This window comes from Carassius gibelio, chromosome A18 (assembly GCF_023724105.1).
Source record: "Carassius gibelio isolate Cgi1373 ecotype wild population from Czech Republic chromosome A18, carGib1.2-hapl.c, whole genome shotgun sequence".
Classification (NCBI taxonomy): Eukaryota; Metazoa; Chordata; class Actinopteri; order Cypriniformes; family Cyprinidae; genus Carassius; species Carassius gibelio.
Genome location: NC_068388.1, coordinates 26440742 through 26457681, shown reverse-complemented (window position 1 = coordinate 26457681; position 16940 = coordinate 26440742). Strand labels below are relative to the sequence as shown.

General features: G+C 42.0%; 1 protein-coding gene across 1 annotated transcript; it reads left to right on the top strand.

Annotated features, from left to right (window-relative positions):
- Nucleotides 1-10181: 10181 nt before the first annotated feature.
- Nucleotides 10182-16847, top strand: LOC127933801 (src substrate cortactin-like). Its single transcript, XM_052530797.1, has 15 exons — nucleotides 10182-10362; nucleotides 10898-10984; nucleotides 11065-11138; nucleotides 11915-12044; nucleotides 12137-12247; nucleotides 12316-12370; nucleotides 12450-12560; nucleotides 12638-12748; nucleotides 12828-12938; nucleotides 13022-13077; nucleotides 13184-13253; nucleotides 13335-13489; nucleotides 15033-15174; nucleotides 15541-15603; nucleotides 15825-16847. Exons 2-15 carry the CDS (start codon nucleotides 10901-10903, stop codon nucleotides 15959-15961), a joined length of 1410 nt encoding a protein of 469 aa, XP_052386757.1. The 5' UTR covers nucleotides 10182-10362; nucleotides 10898-10900; the 3' UTR covers nucleotides 15962-16847.
- The last annotated feature ends 93 nt before the right edge of the window (nucleotides 16848-16940 follow it).

The following is a 16940-nucleotide window of genomic DNA, read 5'->3' as shown; positions in this document are numbered from 1 at the left end:
TTTGAAAAACAAAAGGGCGGGAATGTGTAAATGGTTCAAATAAAACCGCATAAAATGTTTTTTCAGAATGCTATTGTTCAATTAAATCCACTACTGCATGTAAAGAACCTTTAAAGAACAATATTTTGCTATTTTTCATATTTTCAGTGCACAGTACAAGCTTACATAATTCAAGAGTTGACATTTTAGATACAAATGGCTAAAATAGTTTGTTATTCTAAAAGTCAGATAAGTCTGTCTTAGCATTTTTCATTTATGAATAAAATAAATAGAGCAACTTATTTGGTGATAAATGTTCAATCATAAATGTGTATATAGAGAAGACATGACATAATAGACAAGAGTAACTAGGGACTTCAGATAACAGACTTCAGTTCAGATGAAGATGCATTTTTCAAGTAAGCCAGCCAACATGTATGTAACATTAGGTATGCAACCATTTACTGATCTGGATAGCAGGAAAAAGTAACAATTTAACAATTTAATTTTTTTTAAATAAGTAACATGATCATAGGATACATGCCATTCATATTTGTAAAATTTACATTTTAGCAACAAAACATGAATAAAGAGTATACATAGCTTATTCAAGTTAAATCGTTTTAAAAGACACTCAAATGTAAAACCAAGGTATGTGTGTGTGTGTTAATAGGCGTGACAGAAGAAGCGAACCTTGTGCCGAAAGAAGAAATCACGTGACCAAAGACAACCGTAGCCTCACTTTCTGTCCTGTCACGTGGTGCGCGCTTCACCTTACCTTTCACAATCTTTTGGCAGCTTTTTTTTTTTGTTTACATTTTCGACACTCCCGAGGCTTGGAATCTTTTCCCCGGAGCAGTCAGAGGAAACTCTGAGGTTGCGTCACAATTAAAATAGTCTAAAAAGGTATGCATGCTTTTTTTTTTTTTTTTTTTTTTGAAAAAGAACATACTTTTTTGTATTATTATTGCAATGAATATACATATAGATAAATACACAATTACATATCGAATAGGCTGATAGATATTGACAATAGGCTAATAGATGTATAAACAATATACAAATAACAATATACAATGTTTTCAATATACAAAAAAAACACACACATTTGAGAAGAGATGGTATAAATGGATAAATAAATTTAACCGAAATCTAACCGATATTCAGACATCCCAAGTCTCCCGGAAGTTCCGGGAGTCTCCCGCATATTGAAAGCGGCTCCCTGAGACCCGCAAATGAGTTAAAATCTCCCGGAATCTAGACCGAACGAGCAAAAGCGCGCATGCGAAACAGATACTGTGTTTCAAACCGTGTAGCGCGCGCACGGCGGAGAGGGAGCGAGAGACCTTAGCTGTGTCCAAATTCAGGGTCTACATCCTTCGGAGGACGCATTTGAAGGATGTTACGTCACAGCGCCGCGACGAAGGCTGTCCAAATTCGTAGGATCCTTCAAATGCGGCCCACAAATGCGTCCTCCTTTTCCCCGAATTCGAAGGATGGGTGTGATGGATCCTTTCGCGTCCTACCTATCCCATAATTCTTTTCGGCAGGACGAAGCGAGCGGTAGCGGAGTGGGGGAGGAGTATTATTTTCGATGTTTTTTAAAAACTGGCTTTTCAAAAAGATATATTTTCAGTGGTTTTCTAGTTAGGCATTTTGTTTTAGCATTAAGCATTTTTTTTTTTTTACATGTGTACGTGTATATGTAAAAAAAAAAACGTTTACTTTCGTAAACTAGCTTCTTCCTTACTGCCTGTGTGAATATCCCCTTACACACAGCTTATTTGTTAGTGATTGAAGCTGTTTTAACGCTTCTAAGGACGAAAGAGCAGACAGAAGTGTTTATAAAGCTCCGGGGAGAGAACGATGAGCTCTTCACCCGCTTCTTGCTTGGCGCTGTCACGGTTGCTAGGCGACAGGATATGAGCAACGGTTAAGGGAGGGAACTGAAAGAAGGGTAGGCTGTCCAAATTCACAAACACCGACTTCCGGTTTTTGCGGTCGTCGGAGGACCCATCCTCCTTCAACCGGGTAGGAAGGATCCTAAGGAGGATGCAGACCCTGAATTTGGACACAGTCCTTGTGTGTGTGCTAATGTGCGTGTGTGCGAAGCTCATGTCAGACAGAGAGCATCCTGATTGGCCTGTTTCTGCAAATCAACCAATCAATTGTCAGTGTGGGCGGGCTTTTATCTCTTCTCCCGAACAAAATTAATCAGTTATGTCTATCTAGAAACAGGAGCACCATGGAGGGAAAGTGCCACAAAAAAAAAAAAAAAAGTATAGGACACATTTTACGGCAGACTACATGAAAGTGTACCCCTGTCTTATAGATGTAAAACATACTGACAGTCTTGCTCAAGCATTGCCCATGGCGGGTTAAATGATTTCAAAATGTTGAGATGAGTTGACAAGTTTCATTTAATCTGCATATTATTCAGGCTAGTTGCCAAGGCTACATGAAAACAACAAACTCTTTAGACCTGTTTAAAATTGCAATGGAAAATAAATAAAAGCAGTTTACATAAATTGTATAAGCAGATTATATAAATAGTAAAAGTAATCTACATGTTTAAACATAAATAATGAATAATTACATAGGCCTATAGCTTATAGAAATAATATTTTATGCTATATCTCTTAGGGACTACAACATGTTAGGGAGGCTAAGCGCAGGGAAGTTCTCCCATTCAGATAGGCAAAGTCTCACTGAGAAGATGAAATACAGCTGAGATGTATTTCCTTCCTTTGGGGGGGGGGATCAGTTCGGGATACCTCCCTGAAATTACTTTTTGCAGGTTGGGATGTCTGCGATATTTAACGCTCACACGACATGATCTGACAAAACTGCAAGACCACACACGTGGTGAAGTCTAACATCAAGCATTTCCCTTCAGCCTGTTCAAATCATGGGGTCAGGCAACCTCTTCTTGATCTCCTGAGTAGTTTACTTCAGCATTACGCAATGATTGATTTGCATAGTGTAAGTCATTATGCAAGAAGCACCACTTATCTGTCCAGGACATTATGAAGTCTAATGTCAAGCATGTCCCTTCACCATTATATAAATATTGATTTGCATAGTGTATCAAAGTGCTTAGGCAAGAAGCTGCACTTAGCTCAGCTGGAACTCATTAGATTAGTTTAGATTAGATTCAATGATTCATTGAAGCTAATGAAATGCAGTTGGTGCAATGGCCGTCTGAATCCAAATAAGAAGGTTGTGTGTTCAAATCACAGCTGGGTCATGAAATCTCTTTTTGATCACTTGAGTGTCAAGTCTAATGACAAGCATTTCCTTTCAGCATTATACAATATAATGCTGTTATTAGTCTGGGCAATAAATCGATTTTGTCGATTAACTCGAATGTCGATTTGTCCGCTGGCGCAACACTCAGGGCTCCCGTAGTCCCGAATGACGGAGGCGCCAGAACTGGAGCTGAGAGAATATGCGCTGGAGCACGATACTACATTTCTTCAAAAGCAGATTGTAAAGAGTTTTTTATCATCCACAATCAAAAATTTTGTGATATCGCACACCCCTAGTTTATAGTTTATTATATCAAAGGTATAAATGTATAAAATACCATAAACTCCCACCCCGCTGACATTTTTTCCTGTCCCGTCCCAATCCCGTGATTAATAGTGATTTTGTTCCCAATCCCGTGGGATTCCCGTGACCCGCAGGAATCCCGAAAAAAAAATGTCAGCCTCTAGTCTACACCGGACATGAGTGGCGTGATCCCACGAAAGACAACAGAACCCAGTGATGTTGTCTAAACTGGATGTGACGTGATACGACACGATCCCCATCATTAAACTGATGCCTCGTTCTATTTCTGACGAACTATACTGTCACTATGTTCAGATAATTTGCAACTGTAGTGTGGTATCAAGTTTACACAGATTTTTAGCGCAGTGGGGTACAGCACGACAACTCTTGTGTCCGGTGTAGACATGTTTAGACAGTGTCTGCTCTATTTACTGTCATAGAGAGTAGATATTTATATATGTTGATTGGCAACCTCAAAGCTCACAGAGGAGGATGGCGAGGTACAAGTGAGTACCCTTATATATGCCATGGGACCAGAGGCAGAAAACATATTCAGCTCATTCACGTTTGAGAGAGACGAGCAGAAAAAAGGTGCTCAGAAAACAGAGAACATAAGAGATAAGCTCGTGGTTGGCATCAGAGATAAAGAGCTTTAAGAAAGTTACAGCTGATGGCAGATCTTACCTTAGACACGGCGGTGCTGATGGTGAGGCAGGCGGAGGTGAGCAGGTGAGCCAACAGGAGGAAGGTGCACCAAGCAGTGTGTTCAGGAGGTTACACGCAGACGACCTGAAAGGAAAGGAAGATGGGATGAAAAGAAGTCAGCGAGAGGAAAAAATGATAGAATGGTCGGTGGCGGCAGGTGCGGAAAGTGTGGAAAAACTGAACATCACAACAAGGAAAAATGTCCCGCAGCAGAAACTGAGTGTTGAAAATGTAAAAAGAAAGGACACTGGGAGCGTATGTGTTACTCAAGGACAGTTAATGAGGTAATAAGAGGTACACACACACACAGTCAAGGGATGACGATTCATATTACCTGGGAACGGTAAGCAAAACTGGGGCTGACGACACAGAGAACTGGTTTGTGAAATTGAACGTGCAGGGCTCGCGAGTAAAATTTAAAATTGACACACCGCGAGGAGAGTGCCGTTACCATTACTTCCCAAAGGTAAGGCCGAGCTCCAACGAATGGAGGAGAACGGAGTAATTGAAAAGATAACGCAACCCACGGACTGGTGCGCCGATGGTACCAGTGATGAAACCTAACGGGAAAGTGTGCATCTGCGTAGACCTGAAAAAACTAAACGAAAATGTGAAAAGAGAACGGTTCATCCTACCCACGACTGATGAAATTCTTGCCAAACTCGCCGGGTCCAAAATATTTTCATCTCTGGATGCCGCAAGCGGCTTTTGGCAAATTCCCCTACATAGTGAGAGCAGTCTTCTCACTACGTTCATAACGCCGTTCGCTAGATATTGTTAACCATTCGGCATTATCATAGCGCCAGAAATATTCCAGCGCAAAATGAACTAACTACTAGGAGGCTTAGAGGGAGTTGCAGTCTACATGGACGATCTAATCGTTCACGGCGAGACCCGAGAACAGCACGACGAGCATCTGAGGCGCGTTCTGGAGAGGATCGAACGTGCAGGGCTCAAGCTCAACAAAGAGAAGTGTATCTTCAGACAGAAGGAGCTTTATTTCCTGGGGCACGTCACAGACGAGAGAGGAGTCAGGCCTGACCCGGGGAAAGTAAGGGCTATCTCAGAGCTGCAGGCCCCTCGAAATGTAAGTGAACTGAAACTGGTCCTTGGGATGATAAACTACATGGGACACTACATTCCAGACTTGGCAACAGTGGGCGGCGGAGACAGCTGGAAGCTGGTGGCATATTGTTCGAGGAGGATAAATGAGGCAGAAACCAGGTACGCGCAAATTGAAAAAGAATGGCTGGCCGGGGTTTGGGCGTGCGAGAGATTCGAGAAATATCTCATAGGCCTGGACAGATTTCGCCTTATTACAGAGCACCAGCCCCTCGTACCATTGATAAAAAAGAAAAAAAAGACTTGGATGCGGTAGCAATACGCTGTGAAAGACATTTAATAAGAATAATGCGATTCACAGTGACCACCGAATACGCACCTGGGAAGACACTGGTAGCAGCCGATACACTGTTGAGAAGTCCAATAGGCGACGATACAGCGAGCAGACCTACAGCGAACGAGATAGCCTGTTACGCTGACGCAGTTATACTGTAGCCGCCTTGTCCGTGTCACAGCCGAAGTTGAGCCTGATAGCAGCAGCGACTGAAAGAGATGAACAGTTACAACTAGTAAGTAAGTTCATTAAGCAGGGATGGCCAGAGCACATAAGAAATGTACCGGAAGGTATTAGAGACTTTTTCTCTGTGAAAGATGCGCTGTCAATAAGTGAAGGACTGATAATTCTGGGCAGACGCATTTGTATTCCAAGTGAACTGAGACAGGACATCCTTGACCGCATCCACGAAGGCCATTTAGGGTTGACAAAGTGCAGAGAACAGCCAAATTCCTCCGTATGGTGGCCTGGTATATCATCGGATATAAATAACAAAATTGACTTGTGTATGTTCTGTCACGAAAACAGGAAAACGCTGTCCAAGTAGCCAAACGCATCCTCAGACAGGACGACCCGCTCCTCGCTTTGATGTGTTACCGCACAACACCACACTCATCTACAAGGGCAAGCCCTGCTGAATTGTTGATGGGCAGGAAAATCTGTACGACGCTGCCTACATTGAAGAAAAACCTGTAGTCAAAGTGGCCAAATAGACTGTTGGTGAGAGAAAGAGACGCTTTGGCTAAAACACAACAAGCCTTCTACTTTAATCGGAGACACGGGGTGCGTGACTTACCTGAGTTGAAGCCAGGTGACGGGTGCTGATGAAACTGGACGGGGAAAAGTCGTGTAAAGGTCCAGTGCAGGTCAGAGCGCAGGAGAGTGCACCGCGCTCAGTCGTGGTGTAGGCTCCGAAGGGAGAAGGTGAGATGAGGCGGAACCGCAGACATTTACAGAAATTGCCTGTGGAATGTTTAAAGGCTGATAACAATTGTGAAACAACAGCGAAGAGTCCGCAGAAGCTTGGAAAGCTGCACATCAGCAACGCGGATCAGCCAGTGTCACAGACACCAAGTGAAACACAAGGAGTGACTGTGGCCAGGTCCGGCAGAGTAATAAAACCAACTGTTAAACTGAATTTATAGTTAAGAGTAAATTGAAAATCTGAGCACATTATTGTATAGTGGATGTGAGTTAAGCATCTTAAATGAATGCGACGTTAAATGTTTACTGATACATGGGAAACTGTTAAATGTTAAAATGTTAATTATAGTTAAAATGAATATGGTCAAGTGCTAGTTAGATAAAGAATTACGGTTACAATAACGGGTTTCTGTAGGAAAAGTTAAAGGGGGAGGTGTCATAGAGAGTAGATATTTATATTGATTGGCAACCTAGCCTGATAATAGGATATGTTGGGAGTAAGAGGGGGCGGGACTAAGATCCGGTAGCTAGAGACATGTGAAGACGATGTCTGTTACTGTGTCTGTCTGTTCCAAGCTGTTGAATAAATAAGTTCTTAGCAACAAAGTCGTTGTAAGTAAGACTTATTTGACATTTACAAATAATTTTTATAATAAATAAACCAGTGGCATTACAAGATGGAAATATAGACTATATGAAATCAACATCCGTACATATGTGTTGTTATCATGCATGTGTGTGAGTGCAGAGTGCAGCCCTGTGCATACTGCATCCTCTGTGCTCCTATTTCTGCGGTGGGTCCAGTGTGGGTGGGAGGCAGTCTTTGGGGTGTGCTAGGACCAGTCGCTCGAAGCACTTCATAATGATGGGTGTGAGTGCTACGGGGCGATAGTCATTCAGGCACATCGGGGAGGAGTGTCTCGGTACTGGCACAATGGATGTGGACTTGAAACATGCTGGCACAGTTGCTTGGGTGAGGGACAGGTTGAAAATGTCTGTGAAGACCCCAGCACATGCTCTCCACATGCCCTAAGCACACGTCCAGGAATGCCGTCGCCGTTTATCCGGCTCAATGCAGTGTGGACTCATCTGTGGAGGTGAGTTTGAGGGGTAGGTGCTCTGCTGAGTGTGTGATTTTGGTGGCCGTCTCCTGTCTTAGGGTTAGGTCTTAGCTTGTTAAAGGATGCCCTGGATGCCCTGCCACATGCGTCCGAGGTCAGGGTTGGAAAAGTGTTCCTCTACCTTCAGCTTGTAGCAGTACTTGGCCTTTTTAATGGTGGCATGTATAACACCAAATCAGAAGGTTATGTGTTCAATCTAATGTAAGACTTGTTCCTTTTGTTGTGCATTATGATTCATTTGCATCTTGACCATTGGACTTTTTTTAACTGGCAACAAATGTATCTGATACTTCGTAGCCATTTTCACAGCTGTTTCCCATTTTACACTTGATCTGCATTTTTTCAGTGCCCATATTAACAGATAATAGCATTTACACTGCATTCAGATACGGTCAGTTCCACACAGGTGTTTTTTTGCTGTGTTGTATGTAGTAGCTGAATTAAACTGCATTGTACACTGCATTGTTCATTGTCAATATTAACAAGAACATTAATCATGATAAATGCATGTAATGTGTACCGGGACAGCAAAGCATCCAGACCAGAGAACTAAGTCAAATGATTTGAAGGATGTGGTCAATGCTTGTGAGAAAAGTAGTACTTAACTGTATAGAATGTGCACTTGTAGTGTACTTTAAAGGTCCCGTTTTTCGTGCTTTTTTGAAGCATTTATTGTGTGTACAGTGTGCAATATAACATGTTCATGTTTCGCATGTAAAACAACACAGTATTTTTCACATAATTCACCTATCTGTATACCGCTGTTTTCACTGTCATAAAAACGGGCTGATGACTTCCTTGTTCTATAAAGTCCCTCCTTCAGAAATACGTAACGGGTTCTGATTGGGCCAGTGGTTCCTGTGTTGTGATTCGACAGCAGCTTAGAGCAGGCTGCCCTCCTGGAAACGTGATTGGGCTAGTTTTGAGAAGCAAGTGTGCAGGAGCATGTGCTGGAGATGTACTTATAATCACAGGAGAGTTTTTACTGATGAGATGCGCATGAAAATCACATTCATTTTTTGCACAGCCCTAACATCTAGTTAACAAAGCTAAACAGCGTTGCCCTTTGTGTAATAAGTTACAGAAACTGTTAAACGCACCGATTTATATAATAAAATACACTTACCGGTTGTGGTTCCCCATCATGAAACAAAAATATATTGCAGTATATTGGAAAATATCATGTAATATATTAGGCATATATTCTTATATATATATTTATTTTTTCCAATATATTGCAATATATTGAAAGCGGCAATCATTTGTATATTTTGCAATATATTATATAATATATGTATCATCAATATATTATTAAATGTATTCAAATATATAAAATATTAGAAAGTAAAAAGAGAAAATAATGTATTACAATATATTTTAAGAAATATATTGGTAAATATATTTTCCTTTCGTAAGGGCCATAAACAACACCTTCTCCAGACAAAGAGGGAACTGCTCCATCTTTCAAATTATTAGCCCCCTAGTTCAAATCGCTACCTTATTATCTAATCCTAATCCCTCCCCTAAACCTACCAATACTAGGGGGGTAATAATTTGGCAGGGGGTCAAAATTCGGCACCACACCGGCATTAAACTCAGATTATCTGTCTCATATTCTACTGTCAGGACATAATGACAGGTTTAACAAATATGTAAAAAATATATTTTTACAAAAGTTACCTACTGCAGCTTTAAATCACTTATCTCGCTTGGCATTGAACTTTGAGCTTTAGATTTTTACAGATATTATTTATACTCTAACAACAACATTACACACTAACTAAAGTTTAAAACAGGGAATCACGAAGAAGGGGACCTTTAAATGGGAAAAGCAATTTTTAATTTGAATGCTGACATTAAGTCTATTTAAAAGCACTTTGATGTTTATGTAATTATATTTAATATAAATTTAAACTACAAGTGTCTGAATTCACTTTTGGCAATGAGTAAGCCTACTATTTAGCTAAAGATTTTTTCTTTTTCAGAAGGGCAAATAGAAAAGTCTTAATTTGTAATTAATCTCACACATACATAGAAATTTTATATTTGTTTTAAAAAATAAAACCACAAAAGGGGTTAAGTTTGGTTTGGTTAGAAGCCAATCTATATTAAAAATAATTCAAACAGTAAATCGACTCATTTCTTAATGTTTAAGAATGTGTGTTTTTTACATTTCTTACATTTTTCATTGATTTTGATTGCTTCCATTGGCCTCATTTGAAAATCGCTTTGGATAAAAGACTGAATGCTAATTGACTGAATGTAAATGTAAATGTGATGTAAATCATTCCTGAGACTGAGGTGCTGTGTGTGGCTCAGTCCGGTCGTACTATTATGTAAAAAGGGGAAATTGTGCAACGCTTCCGGTCGGAGACCAGATTTCTCAGGTGTGTTATGTCCATCTCTGCCCGATCTTGAATGAGATGCCCATTTTCTGATCTCAAATGAACTGTTTCTGATCCTAAAATCAAGTAAACTCCAGTGAATCCCACAGTGTCCCTGTGGCTGTGGAACACCCCCCTCTGGTTCCCAGCTCAGGTGGTGCGGTCGGGTTTGGAGCAGGAAGTGGGAAGACTGTGGCCAGGAAAGCTGACGACTTTTTTTTCTTTATAACTATTATCACATTCTCTATACGCGTTATTTTCTTAAAGAATACTTGCATTAAGGAAGGCATCGAAGTACACTGTAAGTGTAAAGAGGTGTTTTTACATGTGTAAACGGGCGGGTCATTATTTCCGCTTTATTTGCATGCTTTGGTTTATGCAGATCAGATTTAAGTGAGCTCTAGTCTGTGTATTAAATCAGTTCATCTGCTTCGTCTGCGTGGAAGTATCGCGTGACATCTTCATTCACACATTACAATAATTAACATTAATTCAGCAGTAAAGATATTTGTGGAGATGACTAACTTAACTAACGTTAGTTCCTCCGCCAACCGACGGATTTGTGGTTAACGTTAACTGAGTGCCCCAGCTAGGCGTCTTCCTCACAGTGCGAGGTCACAACTGAACTGACACCCTAGATAGTGAGCGAGCGAGTGTGAATCTGTTCTGATGTGAGATCTGGTGCTCAGAGTCTCTCTCTCTCTCTCTCTCTCTCTCTCTCTCTCTCTCTGTGTGTGTCTCTCTCTCTCTCTCTCTCTCTCTCTCTCTCTCTCTCTCGCTCTCTCTCTCTCTCTCTCTCTCTCTCTCTCTCTCTCTCTCTCTCTCTCTGTGGTCAGGTCATGTGGAAGGCAGCCGCTGGTCAGTCCGTCTCTGTGTCCGTGGATGATGGAGGAGATGATTGGGAGACCGACCCAGACTTTGAGGTGACAGACTCTCTCTGATTACTGTGCATCACTTCTGAAGTGTTGTTCTCTGATGGCTCTCTTTTTTCCTCCAAATACAGAATGATGTGTCCGAGAAGGAGCAGCGCTGGGGTGCCAAGACTGTGGCCGGCTCCGGACATCAGGAGCACATCAAGTTAGTCAAACTTCTATAATATAAACTAATATATATATACACACACACACACACACACACACACACACAGGTGCTGGTCATATAATTAGAATATCGAAGGAATATTTTTTGGAATGTGATACTTCAGTGTATTTGATGTGTTAAATTGATGAAGTGATAAACTTTTACTGTTAGAAATAAATGCTGTTCTTTTTAGCTTTATTCATATTATTCAAAAGTAAAATATATTGAGCAGCACAACTGTGTTCAACACTGATAATAATCAGAAATGTGTCTCGAGCAGTAAATCATCGTATTATTCTGATTTCTGAAGATCATGTGACACTGAAGACTGGAGGAATGATGCTGAAAATACAGAAATACATTACACTTTAACACAGATTGACACTGTTTTAAATTACAATAATATTTCACTATATTGATATGTATTTCTGATCAAATAAATGCAGTCTTGATGAGCAGAAGAGACTTCTTTAAAACAAATTAAAATCTTACTGTTCCCAAACTTTTGAACAGCAGTGTATATATATACCTACATTTGTTTATACATATGTTTGAAAATGGGGCAAATAAAGTCATATTAAGGAAACAGATTTCTGATGAGAGATTTATCGTATCACTAGTTAGTAATTACCAGTAGTTTTTTTATTTTAGACTGGTCTCAACCTGTTTTTCTTCAGTCATGTACAAACGTAGATTGGTCTAATTTGAATCTGAAGAATAAGAGTAATAAACTCTTGAGCTGAACCTGATCATCTCTGATATTAATTGCTCAGTATTCATAAGCTGCGTGAGCGAGTGTCGTCTGAACACACGGAGCTGAAGCAGAAGGAGCTGGAGCACATGCCCAAGGCGTCGCACGGGTACGGAGGAAAGTTTGGGCTGCAGCAGGACCGCATGGACAAGGCAAGAGGCTTCGCTCTTCTGATGCACTTCTCTGACGCAGCGGTGTGCCTTCATTCATCAAAACTGACGTGTGTGTGTGTGTGTGTGTGCAGTCGGCCGTGGGACACGAGTATCAGAGCAAGCTCTCCAAACACTGCTCCCAGACGGACACCTCCAAGGGCTTCGGAGGTAAATTCGGCGTGGAAGCGGACCGTGTTGACCAGGTGAGTCTCAGATCTTCAGAGGAGTGAGTGTTTGAGCGCTCAGATTCACCGTCTGTGTCTTCCTGCAGTCTGCCGTGGGCTTCGAGTACGCTGGGAAAACAGAAAAACACGCCTCGCAGAAAGGTGCTTCCCTCTCGGTGTTTGAGATCCAGTGTCCCAGTGTTGATGCTGATGCAGTAAGAGTTGTGTGGTGTTGTTTCAGACTACGCCGCGGGGTTCGGCGGCCGATACGGGGTGCAGGAGGACCGTGTGGACCGCAGCGCCGTCGGCTTCGATTATCAGGGAAAAACAGAGAAGCACGAGTCACAGAAAGGTGAGCTTTCCTCTCCTCACAGACGGCTCTGGACGTATGCTTGTGTTATTAAAGCTTTCTGCTGCTTCAATCTACAGATTACGCTAAAGGCTTCGGAGGCAAATTCGGAGTGGAGACGGATAAAGTGGACAAGAGCGCCGTGGGCTTCGAGTACCAGGGAAAGACTGAGAAACACGAGTCTCAGAAAGGTTTGTGTCACATACAGCAGAACAGATGATACTGCTGATGGTAGTGTTGACTCCGTGTGCTGCGTCTGGTGTGTGTCAGACTATGTGAAGGGCTTCGGAGGGAAGTTTGGCGTTCAGACGGACCGTCAGGATAAGTCTGCGGTGGGATGGGATCATCAGGAGAAACTGCAGCTGCACGAGTCACAGAAAGGTGTGTATGTGCAGAGACGGATCTGGAGCACTTTACAAGTAATCCTCATCCTGTAACGCTTTATTTCCTCTCTGGTGTTCTAGATTATGCTAAAGGATTCGGAGGGAAGTACGGTGTGCAGAATGACCGAATGGACAAGGTGCACTGATAAATCATTACAGTTAACACACAGATACGAGTCACTGGTGTTGATGTTTCAGTGATGTGTGTGTCTGTGTGTGTGTGTGTGTGTGTGTGGTCTTCAGAGCGCCGGCTCGTTCGAGGAGGTGCAGAAGCCCAGCGCGGCGTATCAGAAGACCCGTCCGGTGGAAGCAGGTCAGCACAAACACACACACACACACACTATCATCAAGATTCACACGCTAGAGCGCTGGACTGAAGATGTGCTGTGTTCAGCCGGCAGCGGCGCCGGAAGCATTAAAGCTCGCTTCGAGAACATGGCGAAGCAGAACGAGGAGGAGGACAGGAGGAGAGCAGAAGAAGAGCGCGCTCGACGACAGAGCAAAGAGAAGCAGGAGCAGGAGGAGGCACGCAGACGCCAGGATCTGCTCGTGAGTCTGTCTGATCACTACACTCTTACATCAGAGAAATAATAACATTTCTGTCCTGAACTCTGTCCCATACCTGAGAGGAGGAGGAGGCGGAGTCTCTTGTGTGTCATTAACATGTGGTCTAGATTTAAATTAATCACTGTTGCTATACATACATAGGCATAATGATTTTTAATAGAAAGTGAGTTCAATCTGTAATAGTATTATTATGTGGAGGCAGAAGTGTAAATAATAATTTAAATTAAATACCATATTTTCCGGACTATAAGTCACACTGTTTTTCATAGTTTGGCTGGTCCTGCGACTTATAGTCAGGTGCGACTTATTTATCAAAATTAATTTGACATGAACCAAGAGAAAACATTACCGTCTCCAGCCGCTCTATGCTGCTCACTGCTCCTGTAGTCTACACTGAACACATATGCTGAGTCCCAATTCGCCTACTTATACTACGACCTAAAAGTATGTACTTTTTTTGTGAGGAAAAAGTACATACTTTTGAGTGTGTAGCAAAAGAGTATGCACGCTCTGGGACACACTTCGATGACGTCATGCAACGTGAACGACAACGTGGTTGCCTAGTTACGCACACCACAACTGTTAACGTTTCATTCATTCTTTATGTCCAATAAAATTGTATTTACTATTCCCATCTTTTTTTCTCATCGTTTTTTTTCACAATACATTTTACAATGTGTTCTTTTCCTTTTTCCTGTGAAAAGGGCATCATTGGTAATGCGCCAGTTAATGAGGCGCTCAGTATCTTCATCGGACCCTACAAGATAAACACGGTACTTTTTTAATACAACATAAACCCAATAATATTATGAGACAATAAAATATAACTTTAATTAGGGTTAAACATTTGAATTCTTACACTTAAAAGCTGAGCGCGCATCTCCGCTGGTGCGTCAGGCTGCCATGTTTACATCACCACAAAGCCATCGCAAAGCTCCTCCCTCCCGCACGCAATGGATTGTGGGCAATATTAGCACTTAGAGTGTGCATTGATCTGCACTTCGAATTCTAACCGGAAATAGTAGATCATCCGGGTATCTTTGGAATACTCTTTTCAACATACTACAATTTGGGACGTACTAATTCTAGTTTCGCATACTATTTAGGACGGATAGTATGCGAATTGGGACTCAGCAATAGAGCGCCCTCTCGCGGCTGGAGACGGTAATGTTTTCCATGGGTTCTTGGTTCTGCGATCTACAGTCCAGTGCGACTTATGTTTTTTTTCCTCGTCATGATGTATTTTTTGACTGATGCAACTTATACTCAGGTGCGACTTGTAGTCCGAAAAGTATGGTAAGTAAATAATAGCAACGGAGCAAAGAGAAGCAGGAGGAGGCACGCAGACACCAGGATCTGCTCGTGAGTCTGTCTGATCACTACACTCTTACATTACATTAGAGATTAGTTTTATAGATTTGTTTACTAGTCTTTGAGTCTCTGTTAATTTAGATTTTACTCCAGCACTAGTGTTGTGGTGATGTGTGTGTGCTGGCCGGTCATCTGAAGTGTGTGTGGTGTTCAGGTGGAGCCCGTCAGTGAGGCGCTGGAGAACGGTGCAGACGTGTACGAGGTGGAGCCGGTCTCCACAGAACACACACATGAAGAAGCGCTGGAGGAAGACCTGTACCAGAACCCTGAGCCGGACCAGCAGAACCAGACCACAGGTGCTCACCCACCAACTCCTTCTGTCTGACCAAAAAGATGGATCCTAAAGAATAAAAACGTTTGTCCAACCCTGAGCAACTCTGAGCCTGTAAAGCTATAAAGATATTCTACAGATTTCACTGGAAATGTTTATTGCTCATCAGATCTGTAAATACAGAGAGCTATAATAGTTTCCACTATAGTACCGTCTCAAATGCATAGTGTTGCTTTACGCTTACACTAGTAATATTTCAAAACAATGATTATTTATTTATTTATTTATTTTCTGTCTGTTTGACGATGTTAGTGAGATGATGAGCTCCTGATGAGATGAGTGCTTCAGTGACGTGTGTGTGTGTGTGTGTGTGTGTGTGTGTGTGTTTCAGGGCCGTATGAGTACGGGGAGGATCTTGGCATGACGGCTGTGGCGCTGTATGACTATCAGGCTGGTGAGTGAAGGATCTGAGGACTTTTGGACTAAACATTTTACAAAAACTATGAATTGTGAAGTTTTTAACATGCAATTTTAAGAAAAAAAAAAGTGTATCCCACAATTTAGGATCAAAACTAAATAAAAAGGCAGAATGTGGGATGGAAAATGATTGTCTTTTGTGTTATTCTGTGGCTGAAACCGAAGAGAGTCCTGTAACGTGCCTGTGTTTGTCTGCAGCGGGTGACGACGAGATCTCCTTCGATCCGGACGACATCATCACAAACATCGAGATGATCGACGAGGGCTGGTGGAGGGGTGTGTGCCGCGGCGCGTACGGACTCTTCCCCGCCAACTACGTCGAAGTCCGACAGTAGACTCGCTCCACGCGCTCTCCTCAGACGTCCGGCCTCGAGTTCACGCTTTCATCACTCTCTTCTTTCACTGTAACGTCTCCAGCCTTCTCCAGTCATTCTGCTTCCTTCAGCTCAACTCTCACTTCCTGTTTCACATCAGTAGGTGTGTGCACTTTACTGGATCCAGGTGCCATTAGAGATTTAATATCACTTCTGAGAACGTTTAACTGCTCACACACACACACACACACACATACACACACACACACACACACACACACACATACATCCGTGTGTGAAATAAGAGACCAGAGATCTGAGATCTTCTGGTGAGTTTTAGAGAAATGATGTCATTTGTCGTGAACACAGGTGTCTTCTTTGACTCCCAAAGCTGCGTCCGTACGAACACTTTTACTTCATTTCCGTGTCTTAAGTTCGAGAATATGAACTAATGAAGGCCAAAATATAATGCCATAATAGATCACTGCTATCACGTGTGTGTACAGGATGAACAGACTCTCCATCGCAGTGTTTGAAACCGTTTATAAGAATCCCTGTGGTGGTATTAGAAGGGTTGTGTATTAATATCAGATGTTGATGTGTTATGTGAAGTGAACTCTGTCTGTTCTTCTCTGTGCTCTGTTCATCTGACCTCGCTCTCGATGTGTCCATCTCTGTGTGAGTACAGGACATTTCTGTCAGTGACCGCTGAGTTTAATGACAATCCACACAGGTGCAGCGGAGGTAATTCTGTTTAGTGGCCTAGCAGCAACTAATGACATTATCTGTGTTGTGCAATTTTAGTTTAGTAACCTTTTCAAACACATGAAGTGCTTATCTATACTGGCTCTCTTTACCAGGCTGTTTTATAAAAATATCATTTAAGAATAAACTAATACAACTAGTATTATCAGTATTTTTTACAATCCATTATCCAGCCACACCCTCCATATTTGAGACTTTTTATTTGTTTCTCTCTTACAGTAGTTTTCATCGTGTG